The following is a 25,591-nucleotide window of genomic DNA, read 5'->3' on the forward strand; positions in this document are numbered from 1 at the left end:
CCTATTGTTATAATTTTGTAACAACATACAACCAGAATCACAAGGCTATAAAAGTTGCTATGGAGAAACACTGGCATATTTTAAAAAGAGATCATATATTGAGCCAAATTATTCCAGAGATCCCCTGCTTCACTTATAGAAGAGCAAAAACCCTAAAAAATATTCTGGCACCCAGTAAATTAAGATCAATCACTTATCCTGCCCACGATCAGGATACCAGGGCCCCTAAAGGCAGTTTCAACTGTGGTCACCAGAGATGTTTATGCTGTTTTAGCATCCACCAAAGATCATCCTTCCAAAGTTGAACCACTGGGGAATCTTTCCCAATTCCACATCATCTAACCTGTAACTCTAACTATGTAATATACTTGCTCGAGTGTCCTTGCCATCTACAATACGTAGGCTGCACCATTCAGACCCTGCGTAACAGATTTAATAAACATAGATCAAATATCAAAAAGAAATACATGAAACATAGCATGTCCAGACACGCAACTGAACACCATGAGGGCAATTCAGTCGGATTTTCAGTAACACCTATTGAACATGAACAGATCCCGATCCATCTTCAAAAAGACATCCAGTACATCAGACGCCGAGAGATGTACTGAATTTTTAAACTAAATAGCCTTAATCCCTATGGTCTTAATGAAGCCTTCAAAATCAATTTGTAAAGTTTAACTATTCAACGCCCCATAAAAAATAAATAATAAAAAACTAAAAATATAAAAAAATAATAAATAAATAATATACATATTTTTGCCCCTACCAACTATCTCTTTTTAGTCTATAAGAAATGACCAGAACTAGATAAGTCACACATTCTCTAATACTCCAATACTCTTATTAAATATTTTATTTAAAAAAAAATATGAAATATATTTTTTCCCCAATATATATATATATATTTTTTTATTTATTTACCAACTATTGAGTAGTATTGAGAGATTTTATATTAACTTTTACTAAAATAGAGATATATATTTATTTCCATACATGTATATAAGAATGCTCTTACAGGAATTTTCTACCATCCCTATATGTATATAACCACTCATTTATACAATCCCTGATCTTTTATTCATCTTTTCATAATTGTGTTAGGCGCTTACAATAGTACAGTGAGGAACCCTAGGAAACAGGGAAATAAACGCAGTCGGTTGTGGTGTGCCGAAACCGAGGATGAGGTAGGCCTGAGAAAGAAGAGGGCCTACCCAAGGAAAAGATATGAAAAGGAATGAGTGTGAATAAGTGGAGTGGTGGGAGGGTCAAGCAGTTCAGACCTCAGACGGTACCGGTGCCAGGTAAGGGGAGTGCCTTAAATAGGCTGGAGGTGGAACTCAGCCCCTCCCACAAATCCAGGCAATTGCCTTAATACTTGTGTTAGGTGCTTACAATAGTACAGTGAGGAACCCTAGGAAACAGGGAAATAAACGCAGTCGGTTGTGGTGTGCCGAAACCGAGGATGAGGTAGGCCTGAGAAAGAAGAGGGCAAAAATTGAAGTGAACAAGTTTATTTGCAGACAATCAATACACGCATTTCTCAACCAGACATGTTTTTGAAAGCATCCCTTAACTCCTGAACTGGGTTGGGTATGTATCGAGAGTAAGCGGATGATTTCCAGCGCCCCAATGTTTTGATAACATGAGTTGGGATGTTGGCACTGGAGGCTGAAGATGCGGCTCCTATGGCAAAGGAGTGCCCTGAGTAGTTGGCTGCGTTGATGCCTAGTTGTGTGAGGGAAGACCTGACATAAGCCATGAAGGTGGTGGTGGTGAGTACAGAACCTTGCAGCTGTAGTAATGGCTGTTAAGGTAGAAAATTATGACGCTGCATGTAGGCATCAAGAACCCTGACTGGACACCATCTGTTGTGCGTGGGGTAGTACGGAATGTTGATGGGTATGTGCTGACTGTTCTTGGAGTGAGGTAAGGTCAGGATGTAATGATCCATGTGTTTTGACAAGTAGGAGAAAAGGCGTGGTTTGGGTCGTGGAGGTTGTAGTGAATTCTCCCGGCCTTAGGAATCCATAGAAAGCCAAGTATATGGCTGTTTTGATGATGGAGTTTGTATCTGTGTCAAAAGGCTTTGCGTCTAGTAGGTTGGATAACGCCTTGAAGATATGATTGTCTATGGGTAGCCTCTGGGCTGTGCGTGCGGGTTCCGCTTTCTGAATACCCCTGAGTATGGTTTTGATTTGGTGAGAGGCCATGAAACTGATGTTATTAGGGTTTAAGTTAGCATATGGTGTTGAATGCCAGTGAGAGAGAGTTTGATGGTGTTTTATGACATTTTGAGTTTAAGGTGGCAGAAAGAAGCAAACCCCAAAAGAGAAGTCATGACAAAAGGGTGCGTGATGTTATGTTCCAGAAGGAATCTTTTAAAAAGCTCTGCTGTATGTTCTGTGTGTATTATCTGACAGTGCTAATTGGGACAATGTCCTGCTATGCTGCATGATGGTTTTTAGTCCAGTATGAGCTGTTGAAAGGTTGGAGCGATGGTGGCTGTGGGCGTCGCTGACGGGAGAGCCTGGTGAAACGCCTGAAATTTAAAGCGAGACAGATTATCAGCAGCTGTGTTACACACCCCTGGGACATGGGAGCAATGTAAGGAAAAATTATTGCAAGCTGCCAACCAAGTGAGTTTTCGCAGGAACCTCATGATTGTGAGAGATTTGGAATGACCTTTGTTGATGATTTGACAGGTCGCCTGGTTGTCTGAATAGCAACGGACTGGCATGTTTGCCCATAAATGACCCCACGCTACGGCAGCCGCCACGATGGGATAGATCTCAAAAAGAGCTGAGGTAGTGGAAAACCCCTCAAGATCCTGGACTGCAGAAGGCCTGCTGCCCCAAAGCCAATTGTTCCCAAAAATTGCCGCAAAGCCTGTGGTAGATGCCTCATCTGACCAAATGGAGGGGGATGAGTCCGTCAGCTGAGGGAGGAACATGCTTCTACCATTCCAGGTGGATAAAAATCTCTTCCACATGTTTAGATCTGCCGTAGCGTGGGCATCCAGGGACAACCTGTGCGTGTCGTGTAGGAAAAGTGGGAAGAGGTGCAAAAGTCGTGATATGAATGAGCGACCCTGAGGTATGATACGCATGGCAAAATTCAGGGAGCCCAGCAGGGACTGTAGTTCTTTGCGGTTGCAGGTGCCGAGTCGAAGGTAGTTGTCAATGTAAGTGAGAATGTTCAGAATTTTGTCGCGTGGCAAACTGGCTTGCATTGTGGCTGAATCTAATTGGATACCCAAAAAGGTGATGACCGTGTCTGGCCCCTCTGTTTTCTTGGGGGAGATGGGTACGCCTAGTTCCTTAAACAGCTTGATGGTGGCTCTGAGACTGGTGGGGGGGGGAGGAGTGTTCTCTTTACCAGTAGAAAATCATCAAGGTAATGTAATACCGTAGGGCACCTTGCTACGTTTAAAAGCAACCAGCATAATGCTTCAGAAAATGTGTCGAAAATGGCCGGGCTACTCTTGGATCCAAAGGTTAACCGGGAGAAAAAATAGTAGTTCCCGGACCACTTAATGCCATGTAGGTGCCATAGTGTCGGGTGTATCGGTAGTAATTTGAAGGCGTTGGTGATGTCGGTCTTACTGAGCCAAGCTCCAACCCCTGCTTGTATGATGGCGGTAATGGCGTGGTCTATGGTGGTGTACTGCAGGGAGAACTCCTCAGAGGGAATGAGGGAGTTGAGACTGGGGTTGGCCGAAGAGTGGGGTGCCGACAAGTCGATGATGAGTCTTTGTTTCTGGGAAGAGTTCCCTGTGACAATACCAATGGGGTTGGTGCGCCATGCGGTGAATGGGGGAGTTTTGAAAGGCCCTAAAACAAAGCCCTCAGTTACTTCTTGGGCTATGAGGGTGTCGACCGCTGTGGGGTTGTGTTGGGCGGATTGAAGATTGGGGCATTCCAGGGTGCCGATTGGTATGTGCAGGATACCTGTATGGAAGCCTTCTGTTAGACCAGAGATGAGAAAATCTAAGATGTCTGGATGGGTGCTGGGACATGACTGCAGTGAAAGCTGGCATATTGATGGTCGTTAGATAAGGCTTTGAATACATTTTATTTGGACACATGGTCTTGGCATGTGCCCTGAAACATTTTGTACATATATGCAGTAGTCTACACCCGCTGTAGTTTCAGGACCCCACATTGAAATTGTTGCATATCTGGGATTTGCCCAGATACTTGATTGGGCGTCCCAGTTTGTCCCGAGATGACTTGTCCGGAACCCCAGAGGGACCGGCTCCTTGCGTGAGGGCATGTCTGTCTGCCGTGTTGGGACAGAAATTCGTGGTGTGGGCTGTGGAGGAGCAGTATGCACAGGCCGGTGTTCTTAGACCCGCAAAGTGTCTGCAAAAAATGACAGTATCGATCCTGGCCCAGTTGGAGCGGACTCCGTACTGGGAGAAGGCTCCAGACACTTTCGCAGAAAAAGACCTATGGTAATCATAAAAGGCTGAGCCCCCATATTTGTTGCCCAGGTCTACCAGCTTGTGCATATAGAGATCGAACTCCTCTCTTCTGTTGGGGTAGACCGCACAGATGACATCCCTGTAGATGCCAAAGGCCAGGACAAATTTGGGGATAGTCAGTTTCCTGTTTAGGCGGGCATCCCTGGATTTGACCACAACCGAAACATCGTCGTATGCGTACGTCTTGTTTTCGACAACATCCTGGGAGGCAATCAGCAGGGAAGCCAGGTTGATGTCCTTACCTTCCAGGATATCTCTTTTGATATGCTCTGGTATCATATGCGCCGGGCTAACTTCCTGGACATCCAGGTTGGTGGTTGGTGCGATCACTGGCAAGCCGGGTGGTGCCTGTGAAACTGCCGGCGGAGGCCCTGCCAAGGAAAGGGTCGTGGTGACTGACTCCAGTCTCTCCAGCCTGGAGTTGACCTTACTCATGGACGCCATGAGAGAGGATAGCATGGCATGTACGTCCCCTGCAATGGACTGGCTAGATCCCTCCCCGGCATCCAAGTTATTTGTGGATCCGCGTAGTAGCCTGAAAAGCTTCGCTTTCCTTGCCGTAGCGGGGTAGGGGATTTGCCGTCTCCTCAGCTCCGTTGTTATGCGCGGGATCGTCCAGGATCTGATAGATGCTGGACTGGCTAGGTCGTCTCCCTGAGTGGGAGTGACCGATCTAGCCGGGGTGCCAGGTAGGGAGAAGTCCTCTACCCCTTCCAGAGACATACTAAAACAAAACAGTTGATTAGTGTTGGAAAAACCATGGACTGTGCTGGCAGGCTAGCTAGGCCGGACGGCGAAAGTTTATACTTGTTTGGTGACAGATGAGGCCCTGCTAATTGCCAAGCGGCTTGAGAGGCTATATCTATGCGTTGGCGCGAGGGGTTAATGAGGCCACTCGTCGTAGTGGCAGGAGTTTAAGGCCTCTCGGTGACTGTAAGACAGAAAATGGGGGAAGGGAGTGACAGGTGAGGCCCTCTCTATGCAACTTGCGAGGCGGCTTGCTAACGTGTGGCTCGATGGGCGGATGCCTCTGAACGTTTGAGGCGGGGTGTTGGCCTAGCGGGACCACTAACTGATGGCGAAGCCAAGACGGGGTAACCTAGTGGGATGCCTGTGACCCTAATGCCAGCACACTAACCCTGACGGGATCATCTGAAATGTATGGAGGAGAACCGTATGAGCAGGTGTACGTATCTGGTGGTAAGAATTCACAGAACACACGTGTAGAGCAAAATATCTCTAAGTTCGACCGCAGTTTTTACGGGCAGACGCGATCCACGGTGAAACCGGGTAGGAGCAGGAAGAATGGAACAGGTATGCTCAAAATCCAGGACACCGATGGCGACGAACTTCCAGAAATTCAGCAACTCGCAAGTAACTCTCCAGTGACTTCTCAAGTGACTCTCTCAAGCAGTTCAGACCTCAGACGGTACCGGTGCCAGGTAAGGGGAGTGCCTTAAATAGGCTGGAGGTGGAACTCAGCCCCTCCCACAAATCCAGGCAATTGCCTTAATACTTATCATTATTTTACTATAATTTTGTATTTCATTTTAGAGTATGTAATACACAATTTGAAGTGTCATTCTGAACTAGTAATACAAATATATTGAGTTGTATACTTGCTTGAACAAACTTGCAGATACACTCGATTAAGTTATCTATGCAATCCACTTTTTCCTACTGTGGCTTATGACCATTGGCATCTTCGTTTCCCTGCCAACGGACCATATAACGAGATAGACAAGGCGGCAAATCATAATGAGGTGGTTATTATGGGGGACTTCAACTACCCAGATATAGACTGGGAAACCGAAACTTGTATATCTCATAAAGGAAACAGATTCTTGGCAATAACCAAAGACAATTACCTCTCCCAACTGGTTCAGGACCCGACTACAGAAACGGCCATACTGGACTTAGTATTAACCAATAGACCTGACAGAACAACAGACGTGCAGGTTGGGGGACACCTGGGAAATAGTGACCATAAAGTAATAACCTTCCAATTATCATTCAAAAGAGCATTTCTACAGGGAGGAACAAAAATACCAAACTTCAAAAAAGCTAAATTTAGCCAACTAAGAGAGGCCATAGGCCTAACTAAATGGGATAAAGTCCTAACAAATAAAAATACAGCCACAAAATGGGATATCTTTAAAAGCATCCTAAAAGCTCATTGTGAGAGGTACATACCGTATGGGAATAAAAGGTTAAGGAACAAAAAGAAACCCATGTGGATAAAGAGAACTGTAAAGAAAGCAATAAATGACAAAAAGAAAGCATATAAAACACTAAAACAGGAGGGTAGCACGGAAGCACTGAAAAACTATAAGGAAAAAAATAGAACATGTAAAAAACAAATAAAAGCGGCCAAACTAGAGACCGAGAGATTAATTGCCAAAGAGAGTAAAACTAACCCTAAAATGTTCTTCAATTATATAAATGTTAAAAAGTATAAATCTGAAGGTGTCGGCCCTTTAAAGAGTAATGAGGGGGGAGTTGCAGAGAGCGACGAGGAGAAAGCAAAGCTGTTAAATATTTTTTTTCTCCACTGTATTCACTGAGGAAAATAAACTGTCAGATGAAATGCTGAATGTTGAAATATATTCCCCATTAAAAGTGTCCTGTCTGACCCAGGAAGAAGTACAACAGCGACTTAAAAAGATCAAAATAGACAAATCGCCAGGACCGGATGGCATACACCCCAGTATCCTAAGGGAATTAAGTAATGTCATACCCAGACCCTTATTTCTGATATTTGCGGACTCTATACTGACAGGGAATGTCCCACAGGATTGGCGCATGGCAAATGTGGTGCCAATATTCAAAAAGGGTCCAAAAACAGAGCCTGGAAACTATAGGTCGGTAAGTTTAACATCTGTTGTGGGTAAACTGTTTGAAGGTTTTCTGAGAGATGCTATCTTAGAGCATCTTAACGGAAATAAGCAAATAACGCCATATCAGCATGGCTTTGTGAGGGATCGGTCATGTCAAACTAATTTAATCAGTTTCTATGAGGAGGTAAGTTCTAGACTTGACAGCGGCCAATCAATGGATGTCGTGTATCTGGACTTCTCCAAAGCATTTGACGCTGTACCACATAAAAGGTTAGTATATAAAATGAGAATGCTCGGACTGGGAGAAAACGTCTGTAAGTGGTTAAGTAACTGGCTCAATGATAGAAAACAGAGGGTGGTTATTAACGGTACATACTCAGATTGGGTCACTGTCACTAGTGGAGTACCTCAGGGGTCAGTATTGGGCCCTATTCTCTTCAATATATTTATTAATGATCTTGTAGAAGGCTTGCACAGTAAAATATCAATTTTCGCAGATGACACTAAACTGTGTAAAGTAATTAACACTGAAGAGGACAGTATACTACTACAGAGGGATCTGGATAGATTGCAGGCTTGGGCAGATAAGTGGCAGATGAGGTTTAACACTGACAAATGTAAAGTTATGCACATGGGAAGGAATAATGCAAGTCACCCGTACATACTAAATGGTAAAACAATCGGTAACACTGACATGGAAAAGGATATAGGAATTTTAATAAACAGCAAACTAAGCTGCAAAAAACAGTGTCAGGCAGCTGCTGCCAAGGCCAATAAGATAATGGGTTGCATGAAAAGGGGCATAGATGCCCGTGATGAGAACATATTCCTACTACTTTACAAATCATTAGTCAGACCACACATGGAGTACTGTGTACAGTTCTGGGCTCCAGTGAACAAGGCAGACATAGCAGAGCTGGAGAGGGTCCAGAGGAGGGCAACTAAAGTAGTAACTGGAATGGGGCAACTACAGTACCCTGAAAGATTATCAAAATTAGGGTTATTCACGTTAGAAAAAAGACGACTGAGGGGAGATCTAATTACTATGTATAAATATATCAGGGGTCAGTACAGAGATCTATCCCATCATCTATTTATCCCCAGGACTGTGACTGTGACGAGGGGACATCCTCTGCGTTTGGAGGAAAGAAGGTTTGTACACAAACATAGAAAAGGATTCTTTACGGTAAGAGCAGTGAGACTATGGAACTCTCTGCCTGAGGAGGTGATGATGGTGAGTACAATAAAGGAATTCAAGAGGGGCCTGGATGTATTTCTGGAGTGTAATAATATTACAGGATATAGCTACTAGAGAAGGGTCGTTGATCCAGGGAGATATTCTGATTGCCTGATTGGAGTCGGGAAAGAATTTTTTATTCCCCTAAAGGGAGGAAAATTGGCTTCTACATCACAGTTTTTTTTTGCCTTCCTCTGGATCAACTTGCAGGATAACAGGCCGAACTGGATGGACAAATGTCTTTTTTCGGCCTTATGTACTATGTTACTATGTTACTATGTTACATGGTCCGGACGTCATACTTAGACACACCCCTTCACTACGGTTGCCGGCGTCTATCGTACAGCCGAGGATGCGTCCTCTTACAGGCAGGAGCCTGCAGTGATCAGCCTCTCTCTCCCCCTGTATTTTCATATGAGAGAGGGCCGATCACCAGAGGACGCTTCTGTTTCCGGCTCTTCCGATCATGTGACCGCTTACACTTGTGGTCACATGACGGATATGTCTACATACATACGAAAAGGTTTTATGCCGGATACTTACCCACGATGCTCGTTTTTTTTATAAATTTACACACAATCATGTATGCTCAAATCACAGAACTGACTGTACATCCAAAATAAGGATTTGATTCGAATAAATTAGTCTGCTATTTGGGTGACACCTGGAGGCAGCTCCGCCTCCAGGGGGCGGCTCCCACGTGCATCCTTTGGCGTTTTTTTTGTTTTTTTTTACCTATGAATATTCACTTGTGTATTGCACTAATTGTAATATTATGAAACCTGATGAAGGGGGAAGTTCTAATGCCCGAAACGCGTTGTTTCCAATAAAAAAGAAGAACTTATTCCATTGAGACTGTCTCCATCGTGGACTTGCGCCGAAGCAGAACCTCCTTTCTTTTATTGCAACTTTTCTTTTTGGGAGACTGGACATCCCATCCGAAAGAACACATAGTCTGCGGCTGCAGTACTGGCAGAAAGGTCTCATTAATGCAAGCCTTCAATAGGGTTGTGCCTATTCTAGCACAACCCCAAAAAGTGAGCCTTCACAATCCTCACTACATCATTTTAACTGTACATACATACTATCCTATTGTGCGCCCCTTTCTCTTTTATTCTCTATTCCCCTCATTCATTTGAGGGGAATTTAGATTTGTCCAATATCCAAAGACATACTGATAGTTAGTCAGGACTTGGATTAGGGTTGTTCTAGGAGGTGACCTTCTCCTTTTCCCTAGTTTCCAGGCCTAGTTCCTGTCCCCTTTCCTCCTATGCTCGGTGTGGAATTTTCCATCCACACCACATCCGTGACACCAGGACTGTGACTGTGATGAGGGGACATCCTCTGCATCTGGAGGAAAGAAGGTTTGTACACAAACATAGAAGAGGATTCTTTATGGCAAGAGCAGTGAGAGTATGGAACTGTCTGCCTGAGGAGGTGGTGATGGTGAGTTCACTAAAAGAGTTCAAGAGGGGCCTGGATGTATTTCTGGAGTGTAATAATAGTACAGGCTATATCTACAGAGAGGGGTTGTTGATCCAGGGAGTTATTCTGATTGCCTGATTGGAGTCGGGAAGGAATTTTTTCCCCTAAAGTGAGTAAAATTGGCTTCTACCTCACAGGAGTTTTTTGCCTTCCTCTGGATCAACTTGCAGGATAACAGGCTGAACTGGATGGACAGATGTTTTTTTTTTCAGCCGTATAAACTATGTTACTATGTATCTTTTCCATATATGTAAATATTCTTATATCCCACATACTACTCACCAGGAATAGAGGAAGTATATAAAAAATGGAACCGTGACAGAGAACTGTAGCCATCGCCAATCTCGTATGCAGTAGGCTAAACCTGCCAAGACCAGCTGCCCAACTGTGTATGAATATCCAGCCAAGGTGCCAGTGATGGTGCGATGTTTGGTTGGTACCCATTCTACAACTGTAAAGATAAAAAAAAATTGCGGGCAAAATATAATAACATAAAGAACAATGTTGGCTATATTAATTTATTAAAGAGGTTGTCCAGATTCAGAGGTGAACCCGAACATAAGATCCCCTTCAGTCATTTACCATGTATGAGTGGAGCATTGGAGCATTTCTTGCTCTGATGCTCCCGCTTGCCCTGTGCTGCATCTCACAGGGTAAGGGCTTTTAATGTCACTACCGGTGATGTACCAGGCTTCACATGAGTATGTTAGGCAGAGACTTCTGCTTATCAGTGAGCCCCGTGACATCACCAGCACAAATGGGTGGTCTTTAGCGCTGCTCTTGGCTGTTTTACATCACCTGGATCATTGTAAAAGCTGGGGCAGTAAACAAACTCTGCAGCACAGAGCAAGGGGAAACATCAGAGCTAGAAATGCTTTAATGCTTTCATACATGGTAAATGAGTAAAGGGGAGCTTATGTCCTGGTTCAGCTCTGAACCTGGAAAAAAAAAACTTTAACAACTGTTTTTATAAGAATGTATAGTAAAAAAGTGCCAAGACCTTAGAGTGTTGTTTTTAGCCAATGTCAGATTCATAAACCGGCATACAACCTCTTGACAAAGCTGCCGTACTCTGCATGGGGGATATATAAAGTATTAGTACATTTCTTCCAGTGTTCTTCTATCATATATACACAGATAATGTGAAGAAAAGAATGGTACCCACTAGTCGGCACTGCCAGCAATATGGATGGAAAAGCAGTGTTCTTTAAATGTTCTTCTTTATTATTATTTTTAAATATAATAAACTGTCTACGCGTTTCTGGAACGGAGCATCCCCTTCATCAGGACATTAACAAACTGTTACTTGATAACCTGATAGCCGTTCCACCCTGCTACATAGTGAACCGTCTGACTATCCACACTGAGGAACGAAGGATATTCCATCACTTCCACTGCACATACAGTACCTTTCCCTAATCAAGTAACAGTTAGGTACCGGTATATATATATACAGTACAGGCCATATAGACGGTCACATGTCCCTTATCAGCCATTAGAAGCTCGCAGGTCCTACTCCAGGTTGCCATAACAACTGATCACAGGTTTTAGCAGTTCGTAGGTCCTTAAATATTCAGTCATATGACGCACCGTATGCCCCCACAACTACACTGCTACATGCATGAAGGGCTAGGGCCACTATTGAATGGACGGGCGCTGTGGAGTTCACTGTTAAAGGGGCGGGCGCTGTGGAGTTCACTGTTAAAGGGGCGGTCACTGTGAAAGTCACTGTTAACATGTTACGAACACAGGGCGTACAGGTACGCCCTGATGTCCTGGTATTTAAGGACACAGGGCATACCTGTACGCCCTGTGTATTTCCGATCACCGCCACACGGCGGGCAGTGATCGGAACCCAATGCCTGCTCAAATCATTGAGCAGGCACCTGGGGACAATGCGCCGAGGGGTCCTGTGACCCCCCCGTGTAGGCGATCGCAGCAAACCGCAGGTCAATTCAGACCTGCGGTTTGCTGCGTTTCCGGGTTACTCGGGTCTCTGGGGACCCGATAACCCGGAACAGGATGGTGAGAGGTGGTGTGATAATACACCACCAATCACCATCCTGTGATCCTGAGAGGACGGTTGATCAAATTTTTTTATTTTTTTGCCCTTTTTTAGTTAGTATTTTATTTTTTTTGTCTGTTAGGTTTAGGGTGAGTTCACGAACACCCGTGCCCCCACACACGCACACTGAATAAAGATTTACACGCACACACACTCCCCTATGGCCCGCCGGATGTTCTCGGCCGAGGAGGCATACGCTCAGCTTGACTCCGACTCCGAGAGTCCTAGTGACTGGGGTTAAGCGAACCCGAACTGTAAAGTTCGGGTTCGTACTGAACTTTACGGTGTTCGGCACCCGAACCCGAACATTTCAGTAAAAGTTCGGGTTCGGTGTTTGGGAAATATTAATATACCATCGGATCTGAGTTTTCTCCAATCCGATGGTATATTTTAACTTAAAGCATCCCCATCACCATGGAAACACCTCTATGTTAGAATATACTATCGGATTTGAGTTAGATCGTGAAAACTCAGATCCAACAGTATATTCTAACACAGAGGCGTTCCCATAGTGATGGGGATGCTTCAAGTTAGAATATACTGAGAACTGTGGACATAATGGCCCCCTGCTGCCTGGCAGCACCTAATCTCTTACAGGGGGCTGTAATCCGCACAATTAACCCCTCAGGTGCCACACCAGAGGGGTTAATTTAGCGGATCTCAGCCCCCTGTAAGAGATCGGGTGCTGCCAGGGAGCAGGGGCCAGACCCCCCTCCCTCCCCAGTATTAAAATCATTGGTGGCCAGTGCGGCCCCCCCACCCCCCCTATTAAAATCATTGGTGGTTAGTACGCCCCCCCCCCCATTAAAATCATTGGTGTCCAGTGCGGCCTCCCCTCTCCCCCCCCCCTAATTAAAATCATTGGTTAACAACAACCCCCCCCCATCATTGGAGGTAGCGGAGCTGCAGTTCCGATCGCAGTCCCAGTTTAATCGATGGGGCTCCGATCTGTTACCATGGCAGCCAGGACGCTACTGCAGTCCTGGCTGCCATGGTTACTTAGCACTTTTAGCAGCATTATACTTACATGCGCTGTATTTGGCGATTAAACTGGGACTCCGATCGGAACTGCCGCTCAGCTGCCACCAATGATGGGGGGGAGGGGGGGTTGTTAACCTGTGGCCACTGCCACCAATGATTTTAATTAGGGGTGGGGGGGAGGGAGGCCGCACTGGACACCAATGATTTTAACCCCTTAAGGACTTAGGGCGTACCGGAACTCCCTATTTCCCGAATCCTTAAGGACTCAGGGCGTACCGGTACGTCCTAAGTTTAAATTGATATTGCGGAGCTGCGGGGGTTAATCCGAACAGGATGCCGGCTGAAATCATTCAGCCGGCATCCTGTCACAATGCCAGGGGGGTCATGTGACCCCCCGTTTTGGTGATCGCCGCAAACCGCAGGTCAATTTCGACCTGCGGTATGCTGCGCTTTCTGCAGTTTCTGAGATCAGAAACTTTAGTGTGCCTAAAATATCGATTTTGCACCCCCTCTGCACCCCTGCATGATTTTTTGCCGGCGGGTGGTGCAGGGGGGGTTGTGGGCGGTGGGGGCGGTGTGGAAGGCGGGCGGTGTGGCAGGCGGGATCGCGATCCCCCGACCGCCTCCTCTTGAAAATTCGTTGGTGGCCAGTGGGTAAAACGGCTGACATCTGTGCAGATGTCAGCCGTTTAACCCTTTCCATACCGCGGTCCGTACGGACCGCTGTATGGAAAAAGTTAACAGTAAGAGGGAACTCCCTCCCTCTCCCATCGGGGGGCTGCTGTGCCTTTGCAGCCCCCCGATGGAGAGGGAGAGAGCCCCCAGACAGCCCCCCTCCTTACCCTTCCCCGCCTGCGAAGTTGTGGCCACAACTGAGCAGACGGGGAAGGTTGCCATGGCAACAGGACACCTTCTCAGGCATCCTGCTGTCCATGGTGCTGAACAGATCTGTGCTAAAGGCATAGATCTGTTCAGACAAAGTGTAAGTAAAATACAGTACAAAACACTATATAGTGTACTGTACTGTATTATGCAGACATCAGACCCACTGGATCTTCAAGAACCAAGTGGGTCTGGGTCAAAAAAAAAGTGAAAAAAAATGTAAAAATCAAAACACATTTATCACTGATTAAAAATGAAAAAAATAAAATTCCCTACACATGTTTGGTATCGCCGCGTCCGTAACGACCTGATATATAAAACTGTCATGTTACTTTACCCGCACGGTGAACGCCATAAAAATAAAAAAAATAAAAACTATGAGGAAATTGAAATTTTGTCCACCTTACTTCCCAAAAAAGGTAATAAAAGTGATCAAAAAAGTCGCATGTACGCCAAAATAATTCCAATCAAACCGTCATCTCATCCCGCAAAAATCATACCCTACCCAAGATAATCGCCCAAAAACTGAAAAAAACTATGGCTCTTAGACTATGGAAACACTAAAACATGATTTTTTTTTGTTTAAAAAATGAAATCATTGTGTAAAAGTTAAATAAATAAAAAAAAAGTATACATATTAGGTATCGCCGCGTCCGTAATCGACCGACTCTATAAAAATATCACATGACCTAACCCATCAGGTGACCACCGTAAAAAAAATAAAAATAAAAACGGAGTAAAAAAAGCAATTTCACAAAAAGTGTAATAGCAAGCGATCAAAAAGTCATATGCACCCCAAAATAGCCAATCAAACCATCATCTCATCCCGCAAAAAATGAGACCCTACTTAATCGCCCAAAAACTGAAAAAACTATGGCTCTTAGACTATGGACTATGTGTAAAACTTACATAAATAAAAAAACATATGTATACATATTAGGTATCGCCGCGTCCGTGACAACCTGCTCTATAAAATTACCACATGATCTAACCTGTCAGATGAATGTTGTAAATAACAAAAATAAATAAAAATGTGCCAAAAAAGCTATTTCTTGTTACCTTGCCGCACAAAAAAGTGTAATATAGAGCAACCAAAAATCATATGTACCCTAAATTAGTACCAACAAAACTGCCACCCTATCCCGTAGATTCTAAAATGGGGTCACTTTTTTGGAGTTTCTACTCTAGGGGTACATCAGGGGGGCGTCAAATGGGACATGGTGTTAAAAAAACAAGTCCAGCAAAATCTGCCTTCCAAAAACCGTATGGCATTCCTTTCTTTCTGCGCCCTGCCGTGTGCCCGTACAGCAGTTTACGACCACATATGGGGTGTTTCTGTAAACGGCAGAGTCAGGGCAATAAAGATACAGTCTTGTTTGGCTGTTAACCCTTGCTTTGTTAGTGGAAAAAAATGGGTTAAAATGGAAAATTAGGCAAAAAAATGAAATTCTCAAATTTCATCCCAATTTGCCAATAACTCTTGTGCAACACCTAAAGGGTTAACGAAGTTTGTAAAATCAGTTTTGAATACCTTGAGGGGTGTAGTTTATAGAATGGGGTCATTTTTGGGCGGTTTCTATTAAGGCCTCGCAAAGTGACTTCAGAACTGAACTGGTCACTAAAAATTGGGTTTTTGAAAATTTCTGAAAAATTTCAAGATTTGCTTCTAAACTTCTAAGCCTTGTAACATCTTCAAAAAAAAATATCATTCCCAAAATAATTCAAACATGAAGTAGACATATGGGGAATGTAAAGTCATCAACATTTTTGGGGGTATTACTATGTATTGCAGAAGTAGAGAAACTGAAACTTTGAAATTTGCAAATTTTTCAAAATTTTTGGTAAATTAGGTATTTTTTTATGCAAAAAAATTATTTTTTTTTACTTCATTGTACCAGTGTCATGAAGTACAATATGTGATGAAAAAACAATCTCAGAATGGCCTGGTTAAGTCAAAGTGTTTTAAAGTTATCAGCACTTAAAGTGACACTGGTCAGATTTGCAAAAAATTGCCAAGTCCTTAAGGTGAAATAGGGCTGAGTCCTTAAGGGGTTAATTGTCTGGTGTACCCCAGAGCGTTTTTGAGCCCATGATTCCTGATTTTTTCGCCGCGTCCGTAAGAATCGGCTCTATAAAAATACCCCCCCTAACCCCTCAGATGAACACGGTCAAAAAAAACGGTCACTTTACATCACAAAATTTGTAATAGCAAGCGATCAAAAAGTCATATGCCCCCCAAAATAGTGCCAATAAAACAGTCCTCTCATCCCGCAAAAAATGAGCCCCTATCTAAGATAATCGGCTAAAAAAAAAAAAAAAAAATTACCCAGACTTAGGTTATAAAAAGATAATATAGTGTAAAACATAAAAAATAAAAATAGTAGACATATTTGTATCGCCGCGTCCGTAAGAATCTGCTCTATAAAAATACCCCCCCTAACCCCTCAGATGAACACGGTAAAAAAAAAAAAAAAGGTGAAAAAAAAGTAGTTTTGTCGCCTTACATCAGAAAAATTGTAATAGCAAGCGATCAAAATGTCATATGCCCCCAAAATAGTGCCAATAAAACCGGCCTCTCATCCCTCATAAAATGAGACAATCGTCTAAAAACAAAAAATAAAAATGAGATAATATAGTGTAAAACATAAATAAATTTAAAGAAGTAGACATATTAGGTATCGCCGCGTCCGTAAGAATCTGCTCTATAAAAATACTGCCCTAACCCCTCACACGGTAAAAATAAAAAAAAGTGCCAAAAAAGCAATTTTTAGGCAAATCTTCCATTTTAATCCGTTTTTTTCTAATAACAAAGTAAGGGTTAACAGCCAAACAAAACTTAATATTTGTTACCCTCATTCTGCAGTTTACAGAAACACCCCATATGTGGTCGTAAACTGCTGTATGACCAAACGGAAGGGCGCAGAAGGAAAGGAACGCCGTATGGTTTCTGGAAGGCAGATTTTGATGGGCTTTTTTTTTGGCACCATTTCCCATTTGAAGCCCCCTGATGCAACCCTAGAGTAAAAACTTTATAAAACGACCCCATCTAAGAAACTACACCCCTCAAGGCATTCAAAACTGATTTTACAAACATTGTTAACCCTTTAGGTGTTCCTCAAGAGTTATTGGCAAATGGAGCTGAAATTTCTGAATTTCTATTTCTCACAAAAATTTAATATAGATAAACCAAAAATCATATGTACCCTAAAAATAGTCCCAACAAAACTGCCACCTTATCCCGTAGTTTCCAAAATGGGGTCACTTTTATGGAGTTTCTACTCTAGGGATGCATCAGGGGGGCTTCAAATGGGACATGGTGTAAATAAACCAGTCCAGCAAAATCTGCCTTCCAAAATCCACACGGCGCACCTTTCCCTCTACGCCCTACTGTGTGCCCGTACAGTAGTTTACGGCCACATATGGGGTGTTTCTGCAAACTACAGAATCGGGGCAATAAATATAGCATTTTGTTTGGCTGTTAACCCTCGCTTTGTTACTGGAAAAAAAATGGATTAAAATGGAAAATTTGCCAAAAAATTGAAATTCTCAAATTTCATATCCATTTGCCAATAACTCTTGTGCAACACCTAAAGGGTTAACAAAGTTTGTAAAATCAGTTTTGAATACCTTGAGGGGTGTAGTTTCTTAGATGGGGTTACTTTTATGGAGTTTCTATTCTAGGGGTGCATCAAGGGGGCTTCAAATGGGACATGGTGTAAATAAACCAGTCCAGCAAAATCTGCCTTCCAAAAACCATACGGCACACCTTTCCCTCTACGCCCTACTGTGTGCCCAGAGAGTAGTTTATGGCCACATATGGGGTGTTTCTGCAAACTACAGAATCGGGGCAATAAATATAGAATTTTGTTTGGCTGTTAACCCTTGCTTTGTAACTGGAAAAAATTGATTAAAATGGAAAATTTGCCCAAAAATGTAAATTCTCAAATTTCATTCCCATTTGCCAATAACTCTTGTGCAACACCTAAACGGTTAACAAAGTTTGTAAAATCATTGTAAGGTCCCCAAAAACTAAAATGTCATTCCCAAAATGATCCAAACACGAAGTAGACATATGGTAAATGTTAAGTAATAACTATTTTTGCAGGTATTACTATGTATTATAGAGGTAGAGAAATTGAAACTTGGAAATTTGCAATTTTGTCAAAAAAATTTCAACATTTTGTATTTTTTTATAAATAAAAATGATTTTTTTTTACTTCATGAAGTACAATATGTGACGAAAAAACTGTCTCAGAATGGCCTGAATAAGTAAAAGCGTTTTAAAGTTATCACCACTTAAAGTGACACTGGTCAGATTTGCAAAAAACGGCCTGATCCTTAAGGTGAAATAAGGCTGTGTCCTTAAGGAGTTAAAAGGGCGGTCACTGTTAAAGGGGCAGCCACTGTAAAAGTCACTGTTAAAAGGGCAGTCACTGTTAAAGTCATTGTTGAAGGGGCGGTCACTGTTAAAATGGCGGTCACTGTTAAAGTCATTGTTGAAGGGGCGGTCACTGTGAATGTCACCGTTAAAGGGGCGGTCACTGTTAAAGGGGCAGCCACTGTGAAAGTCACCGTTAAAGGGGCAGTCATGGTTAAAGGGACGGCCACCGTGAAAGTCACTGTTAAATGGGCAGTCACCATGAAACTCACTGTTAAAGAGGCAGTCACTGTAAAAGGGACGGCCACCGTGAAAGTCACTGTTAAAGGGGCGGTCACAGTTAAAGGGGCAGCCATCGTGAAAGTCACTGTTAAAGGGGCAGTCATTGTTAAAGGGGTGGCCACTGTGAAAGTCACTGTTAAACGGGCGGTCACCGTTAAAGGGGCGGCCATTGTGAAAGTCACTGTTAAAGGGGTGGTCCCCCTTAAAGGGGCAGCCACTGTGAAAGTCACTGTTAAAAAGGCGGTCACCGTTAAAGGGGCGCCCATTATGAAAGTCACTGTTAAAAGGGCAGTCACCGTGAAAGTCACCGTTAAAGGGGCAGTCACTGTTAAAGGGGCGGTCACTGTTAAATGGGCGTCGACTATGAAAGTCACTGTTAAACGGGCGGTCACCATCAAAGGGGCGGCCACTGTGAAAGTCACTGTTAAAGGGGCGGTCACCGTTAAAGGGGTGGCCACTGTGAAAGTCACTGTTAAAGGGGCGGCCACCGTGAAAGTCACTGTTAAAGGGGCGGTCACAGTTAAAGGGGCGCCACTGTGAAAGTCACTGTTAAAGCAGCAGTCACCATTAAAGGGGTGGCCACTGTGAAAGTCACAGTTAATAGGGCGGTCACCGTTAAAGGGGCGGCCACCGTGAAAGTCACTGTTAAAGGGGCGGTCACCCTTAAATGGGCAGCCACTGTGAAAGTCACTTTTAAAGAGGCGGTCACCGTTAAAGGGGAGGCCACTGTGAAAGTCACTGTTAAAGGGGCAGTCACCATTAAAAGGGCGGCCACTGTGAAAGTCACTGTTATGAATTTTGAATGATTTATTGAAACAATAGTTGAATCACGGATGAAATTCCCATCTATCAAGGAGCAATAATATGATATGTTTCATGTGAATTGAGATATATGTATATATATGAATCCCTATTGATGTGTATATGAATTTTTTCCGTTTTTAATTGTATTGTTCTGTGTTTATTTTTGCATTTATAGCTTGACAAAGGGCACCGAATGGGCCCGAAACGTTGCAGACAGCAATAAATGTCATAAAATAATTTGAGAATGTACCACTGGTAAATAAAGGTTGAATAATAAGTTACATCGGTGTGCTGTTTCTGAAAAACTTATTTAAAGCCATAATCTCACTCCGCGGGTGGAAGGAGGTTAACAGGAGACGAGCACCCACAAAAGCCGTTTAATTCAGACGTGTGCTGAGGTGTCACTACAATTAAGAAGACTGTTAAAGGGGCGGTCACCGTTAAAGGGGCAGCCACTGTGAAAGTCACTGTTATCCCCTTAATGCATATGTATTGTAATGCATTGCAGAGGGGATCAGACCCCCAAAAGTTGAAGTCCCAGAGTGGGACAGAAATAAAGTAAAAAAAAAAAAAGTTAAAAAAGTGTTTTCAATAAAAGGGTTTTCCCCTGATTTTATAATAAAAAATAGAAAAAAAAAGAAAAAAAAACACATATTAGGTATCATCGTGTGCGTAACGACCGGCTCTATAAAAATATCACATGATCCACCCCGTCCGATAAACACCATAAAAAATTTTTAAAAAACGGTGTAAAAAAAAGCTATTTTTGTCACTTTACATCACTAAAAGTGCAACACCAAGCGATCAAAAAGCCGTATGCCCCCAAAATAGTACCAATCTAACTATCACCTCATCCCTCAAAAAATTTGTCCATACATAGGACAATCGCCCAAAAAATAAAACAAACTATGGCTCTCAGACTATGGAGACACTAAAACATGATTTTTTTGTTTCAAAAATGCTTTTATTGTGTTAAATGTAAAAAATAAAAAAAAGTATACATATTAGGTATCGCCGCGTCCATAACAACCTACTATATAAAAAAAACACATGACCTAACCCCTCAGGTGAACACCATAAAAAAAAACTGTCAAAAAGGCCATTTTTTGGTCATTTTACATCACAAAATGTGTAATAGCAAGCGATCATATGCACCTGAAAATTATTGTCACGACTGTATGTGAGCAACAAGAGCATACACAGTAAATAGAGCTACTGACCGGACCCAAACTAGGGAGGATAAAGGGTAACCCCTGTCAGACCCTCAAAGCTCTCCCTATGCTGCTAAAGCACATGCCCGGATCCAAATGGTGGAACGAGGCATGCCCGCGTACCTAAGACTGATGACCACTGTAATCCCTACAATAGTGGAAGGGGCACGGCCACCGGTGCCCTGCTCAGTATATGGAGGGAACCGTGGTCGCCTCAGATCCAGTCAGAAAATAAACAGATACACTACAATGTCTGCACACTTAGCTGAAGGAGCTGCAGCAGCAGAGAAGACGGAGGCAAAGACAGCTGGCAATATCCGGAGTACTTGCTGCAGCAGAACACAGGTCCAATGAAATGATAGCTTACAAGTGAAGATACTCAAGCAAGAGCTACAACTCAAATGAGAAATATAATCCACACCCTACAAAGGAGGAGGGTTGATTTAAAGGCAGGGAAATCAAACGCTGGAGGAACAGCTGGGAGGAAGGAAACAGAAAGTAAAGACCTCATCACAGGGGCGGAGAGACAAAGCAGTGAGAACTCCTCCAAGCTCTAGTAGTGACATCATCACAGGGGTGGAGAAACAGAGCGGTGAGAACGTCTCAAAGCTCTGGTAGTGACAGTACCCCCCCCTCTACGGGTGGACTCCGGACACCCAGGACCCACCTTCTCAGGATGAGCCCTATGAAATGCCCTGATGAGGCGAGTGGCTTTAATGTCCGACACCGGAACCCACATCCTCTCCTCAGGACCATAACCCTTCCAATGAACGAGGTACTGAAGAGAACCGCGGACAATGCGAGAGTCCACAATTCTGGAAACCTCAAACTCCAGATTGCCATCAACCAAAATCGGAGGAGGAGGCAAAGAGGAGGGTACCGTGGGCTGAACATATGGTTTTAAGAGAGATCTGTGAAATACGTTATGTATCTTCCAAACCCGTGGAAGATCAAGACGGAAGGCATTAGGATTGATGACTGACAAGATTTTATAAGGCCCAATAAACTTGGGACCCAATTTCCAGGAGGGAACCTTCAGTTTAATATTTCTTGTAGACAACCACACCAGATCACCCACATTCAGGTCCGGACCAGGCACACGTCTCTTATCAGCCACACGCTTATACTTCTCACTCATCTTTCTAAGATTACTCTGAATCTTTTGCCAAATGGTAGACAAAGACGAGGAAAATCTCCTCCTCAGGTAAACCAGAAAGAGCCCCTCCCGAGAATGTCCCAAACTGCGGATGGAACCCATATGCACCAAAGAATGGTGACTTATCAGAAGATTCCTGACGACGGTTGTTCAGAGCAAACTCAGCAAGAGGGAGAAATGAACACCAATCCTCCTGGTTCTCTGCCACAAAACAGCGCAAATATGTCTCCAGATTCTGATTGAGGCGCTCAGTCTGACCATTCGACTGCGGGTGAAAAGCAGAAGAGAAGGACAGCCGAACCCCCAGGCGAGAACAGAAAGCCTTCCAGAACCTGGACACAAACTGCGTGCCTCTATCGGAAACAATATCAGAGGGAATGCCATGCAATTTAACAATATGGTCGACAAAAGCTTGCGCCAACGTTTTATCATTGGGTAAACCAGGGAAAGGTACGAAATGAGCCATCTAGCTAAAACGGTCCACCACCACCAGGATCACCGACTTCCCTGAGGAACGAGGAAGATCGTGATAAAGTCCATGGACAGGTGTGTCCAAGGACGGGAAGGTATGGGTAACGGGAGAAGGGAACCTGAAGGCCGTGAACGAGGGACCTTAGCACGAGCGCACGTCTCACAAGCAGCCACAAAACCCTCCACCGACTTACGAAGAGCCGGCCACCAAAATCTCCGAGCAATGAGATCTACCGTGGCTCTACTCCCGGGGTGACCAGCAAGAACAGTATCATGATGCTCCTTGAAGAGTTTGTGACGTAGCTCAGGAGGCACAAACAACTTCCCAGAAGGACAACAGGCAGGTGCCTCAGTCTGGGCAGCTTGGACCTCGGCCTCCAAATCAGAATATAGAGCAGAAACAACTACCCCCTCCGCCAAAATGGGACCCGGGTCCTCAGAGTTTCCTCCTCCCGGAAAACAGCGATAGAGAGCATCAGCCTTCACATTTTTGATCCCAGGGCGGAATGTAACGACAAAATTGAATCTGGAGAAGAACAGAGACCATCTGGCCTGTCTCGGATTCATACGCCTGGCCGACTCCAAGTATGCCAGATTCTTATGGTCGGTAAAAACGGTGATAGGGTGCCTGGCCCCCTCCAACCAATGGCGCCATTCCTCGAAAGCCAACTTGATGGCCAACAACTCCCTATCTCCCACATCATAGTTTCTCTCTGCCGGGGAGAGTATTTTAGAGAAAAAGGCACAGGGTCGCCATTTGGCAAGAGAAGGGCCCTGGGACAAAACCGCACCCACACCCACCTCGGAAGCATCCACCTCAACAATAAAAGGTAAGGAAACATCGGGATGCACCAAGACGGGAGCAGACGCAAAACTCTCTTTAATCTTAGAAAAAGCTGCAAGTGCCTCCTCCGACCAAGAGGAAAAACCAGCCCCCTTTTTTGTCATGTCAGTGAGGGGTTTGACAACAGAGGAATAATTCAAAATGAACTTTCTGTAATAGTTCGCAAAACCCAGAAAGCGCATCAATGCCTTCTGATTCTCAGGAAGCTCCCACTCAAGTACAGCACGGACCTTCCCTGGATCCATGCGAAAACCAGAAGCAGAGAGGAGAAAACCCAGAAATTGAATCTCCGATACCATAAAAAGACATTTCTCCACCTTGGCGTACAATTTATTTTCCCGCAGAATCTGCAGAACCTGAAAAAGATGATCCTGATGGGTCTGAACATCAGGGGAAAAAAATCAAAATATCATCAAGATACACCAATACAAATTTCCCCATTAAATGGTAAAAAATACTATTAACAAAATGCTGAAAGACGGCCGGAGCATTCATCAGGCCGAAAGGCATAACAAGATTCTCGAAATGCCCGTTAGGGGTATTAAAGGCCGTTTTCCATTCATCCCCCTCTCTGACCCTGACCAGGTTGTACGCGCCTCTCAAATCCAATTTGGAAAAAACCTTGGCCCCAACAATTTGGTTGAAGAGGTCCAGGATCAGAGGAAGGGGATAGGGATCGCGAATCGTGATACGGTTCAGCTCCCTAAAATCTAGGCAAGGTCTCAGAGAGCCATCTTTTTTTTTTTAACAAAAAAAAAACCCGCGGCAACAGGTGATTTTGAGGGACGAATATGCCCCTTATCGAGACTCTCGGAGATATAGGTTCGCATTGCGATTCTTTCCGGTTGTGAGAGATTGTAGAGGCGTGCTTTTGGCAGCTTGGCGCCGGGAATGAGGTTAATGGGACAGTCAAACTCCCGGTGAGGAGGTAGCTCCTGAACACCGCTCTCGGAAAACACGTCCGAGAAATCAGAGAGAAATGATGGCACAGTTTTAGTAGACACCTCTGCAAAAGTCGCTGTGAGACAATTCTCTCTACAAAAGTCACTCCACTCATTTATTTGCCTTCCTTGCCAATCAATAGTGGGGTTATGTCTAGTGAGCCAGGGTAACCCCAAAACTAGAAGAGAAGGCAATCCGTTAAGGACAAAACAAGATATATCCTCCACATGAGTGTCACCTACAGCTAGCCGGATATTGTGAACAATGCCCTTCAGAGATCTCTGTGAGAGTGGAGCAGAGTCAATAGCAAAAACAGGTATATCCTTTTCTAATGTGCAAACCTGAAAACCATGCATGGCTACAAATTGAGTGTCAATAAGATTGACGGCCGCTCCACTATCGACAAAAATCTCACAAGAAATGACTTTGCTCTCTAGCGCCACCCTGGCAGATAGGAGAAAACGGGAACTGCAGGTCAGAGGAAAAGCATCAATTCCTACATCAACTTTGCCCAAAGTAGCAGATGAAGCAGAATTTGATGATTTACCTTTTGAGGTTTTTCTCTTATTATCGCTCTTAGTACAGTTCAAGAATCTCCTAGACGGACAAACATTTGCCAAATGACCTATGCCCCCACAACAAAAACACACCATACTCTGAGGACTAAATCCTCTTTTATCAGGGGCAATTCGACCTAGCTGCATGGGCTCCTCCTCAGAGGGGAGCGAGACAGGATGAGGCCCCTGCACACTGAATAAGTCCGCACCACTGCTCCTAGACTGACAATGGCTGGACAGAGAGGTCTCGTTTCTTTCTCTTAGACGCCTGTCAAGGCGTACCGCCAATGACATGGCAGACTCTAAGGACGTTGGTCTCTCATGGAAAGCAAACGCATCTTTCAATCTCTCTGAGAGACCATGACAGAACTGACTCCGGAGTGCAGCATCATTCCAACCTGAATCAGCTGCCCATCTCTGAAATTCAGAACAATAAAGCTCCGCAGACAGTTTGTTCTGGCATAAAAAACGTAAGTTAGATTCGGCCAGAGTCATCATATATCAACACGATCCGGGTCATCATATATCTGCCCCAGGGCCACAAAAAATCTTTCCATGGATCGAAGGGAGGGATCCCCTGATGGCAGTGAAAAAGCCCAAGTCTGAGCATTACCCCTGAGCAGGGAGATGACAATCCTCACCCTCTGCTCCTCATTACCAGAGGAGTGGGGACACAAGCAAAAATGGAGTTTGCATGCCTCTCTGAAGCGAACAAAATTCTCACTGCCCCCGGAGAACGTTTCCGGAAGTGAGACCTTTGGCTCGCAACAGACTCCATGGGCCGGAGCAGAGCCAAATGCTTGAAGCTGAGTCATAGATTGATGGAGATCCGCTACCTCCGAAGAAAGACCCTGCATGCGGTCAACCAGGCCAGAAAGCGGATCCATGTCAAAAAGGACGGTTTTGGTGGATTATAATGTCACGACTGTATGTGAGCAACAAGAGCATACACAGTAAATAGAGCTACTGACCG

The 25,591-nt window shown here is 44.1% G+C and overlaps 2 protein-coding genes across 5 annotated transcripts in view; one reads left to right on the forward strand and one right to left on the reverse strand.

Annotated features, from left to right (window-relative positions):
* The window catches only part of LOC120981168 (solute carrier family 22 member 6-A-like), a 313,139-nt gene that overhangs the window by 147,691 nt on the left and 139,857 nt on the right, over positions 1-25,591 (reverse strand). For all 4 annotated transcript variants that reach the window (XM_040410685.1, XM_040410686.1, XM_040410689.1 and 1 more), the window contains exon 5: positions 10,328-10,496. The gene's annotated coding sequence lies outside the window, so the exon portion shown is untranslated. The remainder of the gene's footprint in view (positions 1-10,327; positions 10,497-25,591) is intronic.
* The window catches only part of LOC120980041 (zinc finger MYM-type protein 1-like), a 75,187-nt gene continuing 55,239 nt past the window's right edge, over positions 5,644-25,591 (forward strand). Inside the window, exon 1 of the mRNA XM_040408909.1 lies at positions 5,644-5,860. Within this exon, the coding sequence (XP_040264843.1) occupies positions 5,644-5,860 (217 nt within the window). The remainder of the gene's footprint in view (positions 5,861-25,591) is intronic.

This window comes from Bufo bufo, chromosome 10 (assembly GCF_905171765.1).
Source record: "Bufo bufo chromosome 10, aBufBuf1.1, whole genome shotgun sequence".
Classification (NCBI taxonomy): domain Eukaryota; kingdom Metazoa; phylum Chordata; class Amphibia; order Anura; family Bufonidae; genus Bufo; species Bufo bufo.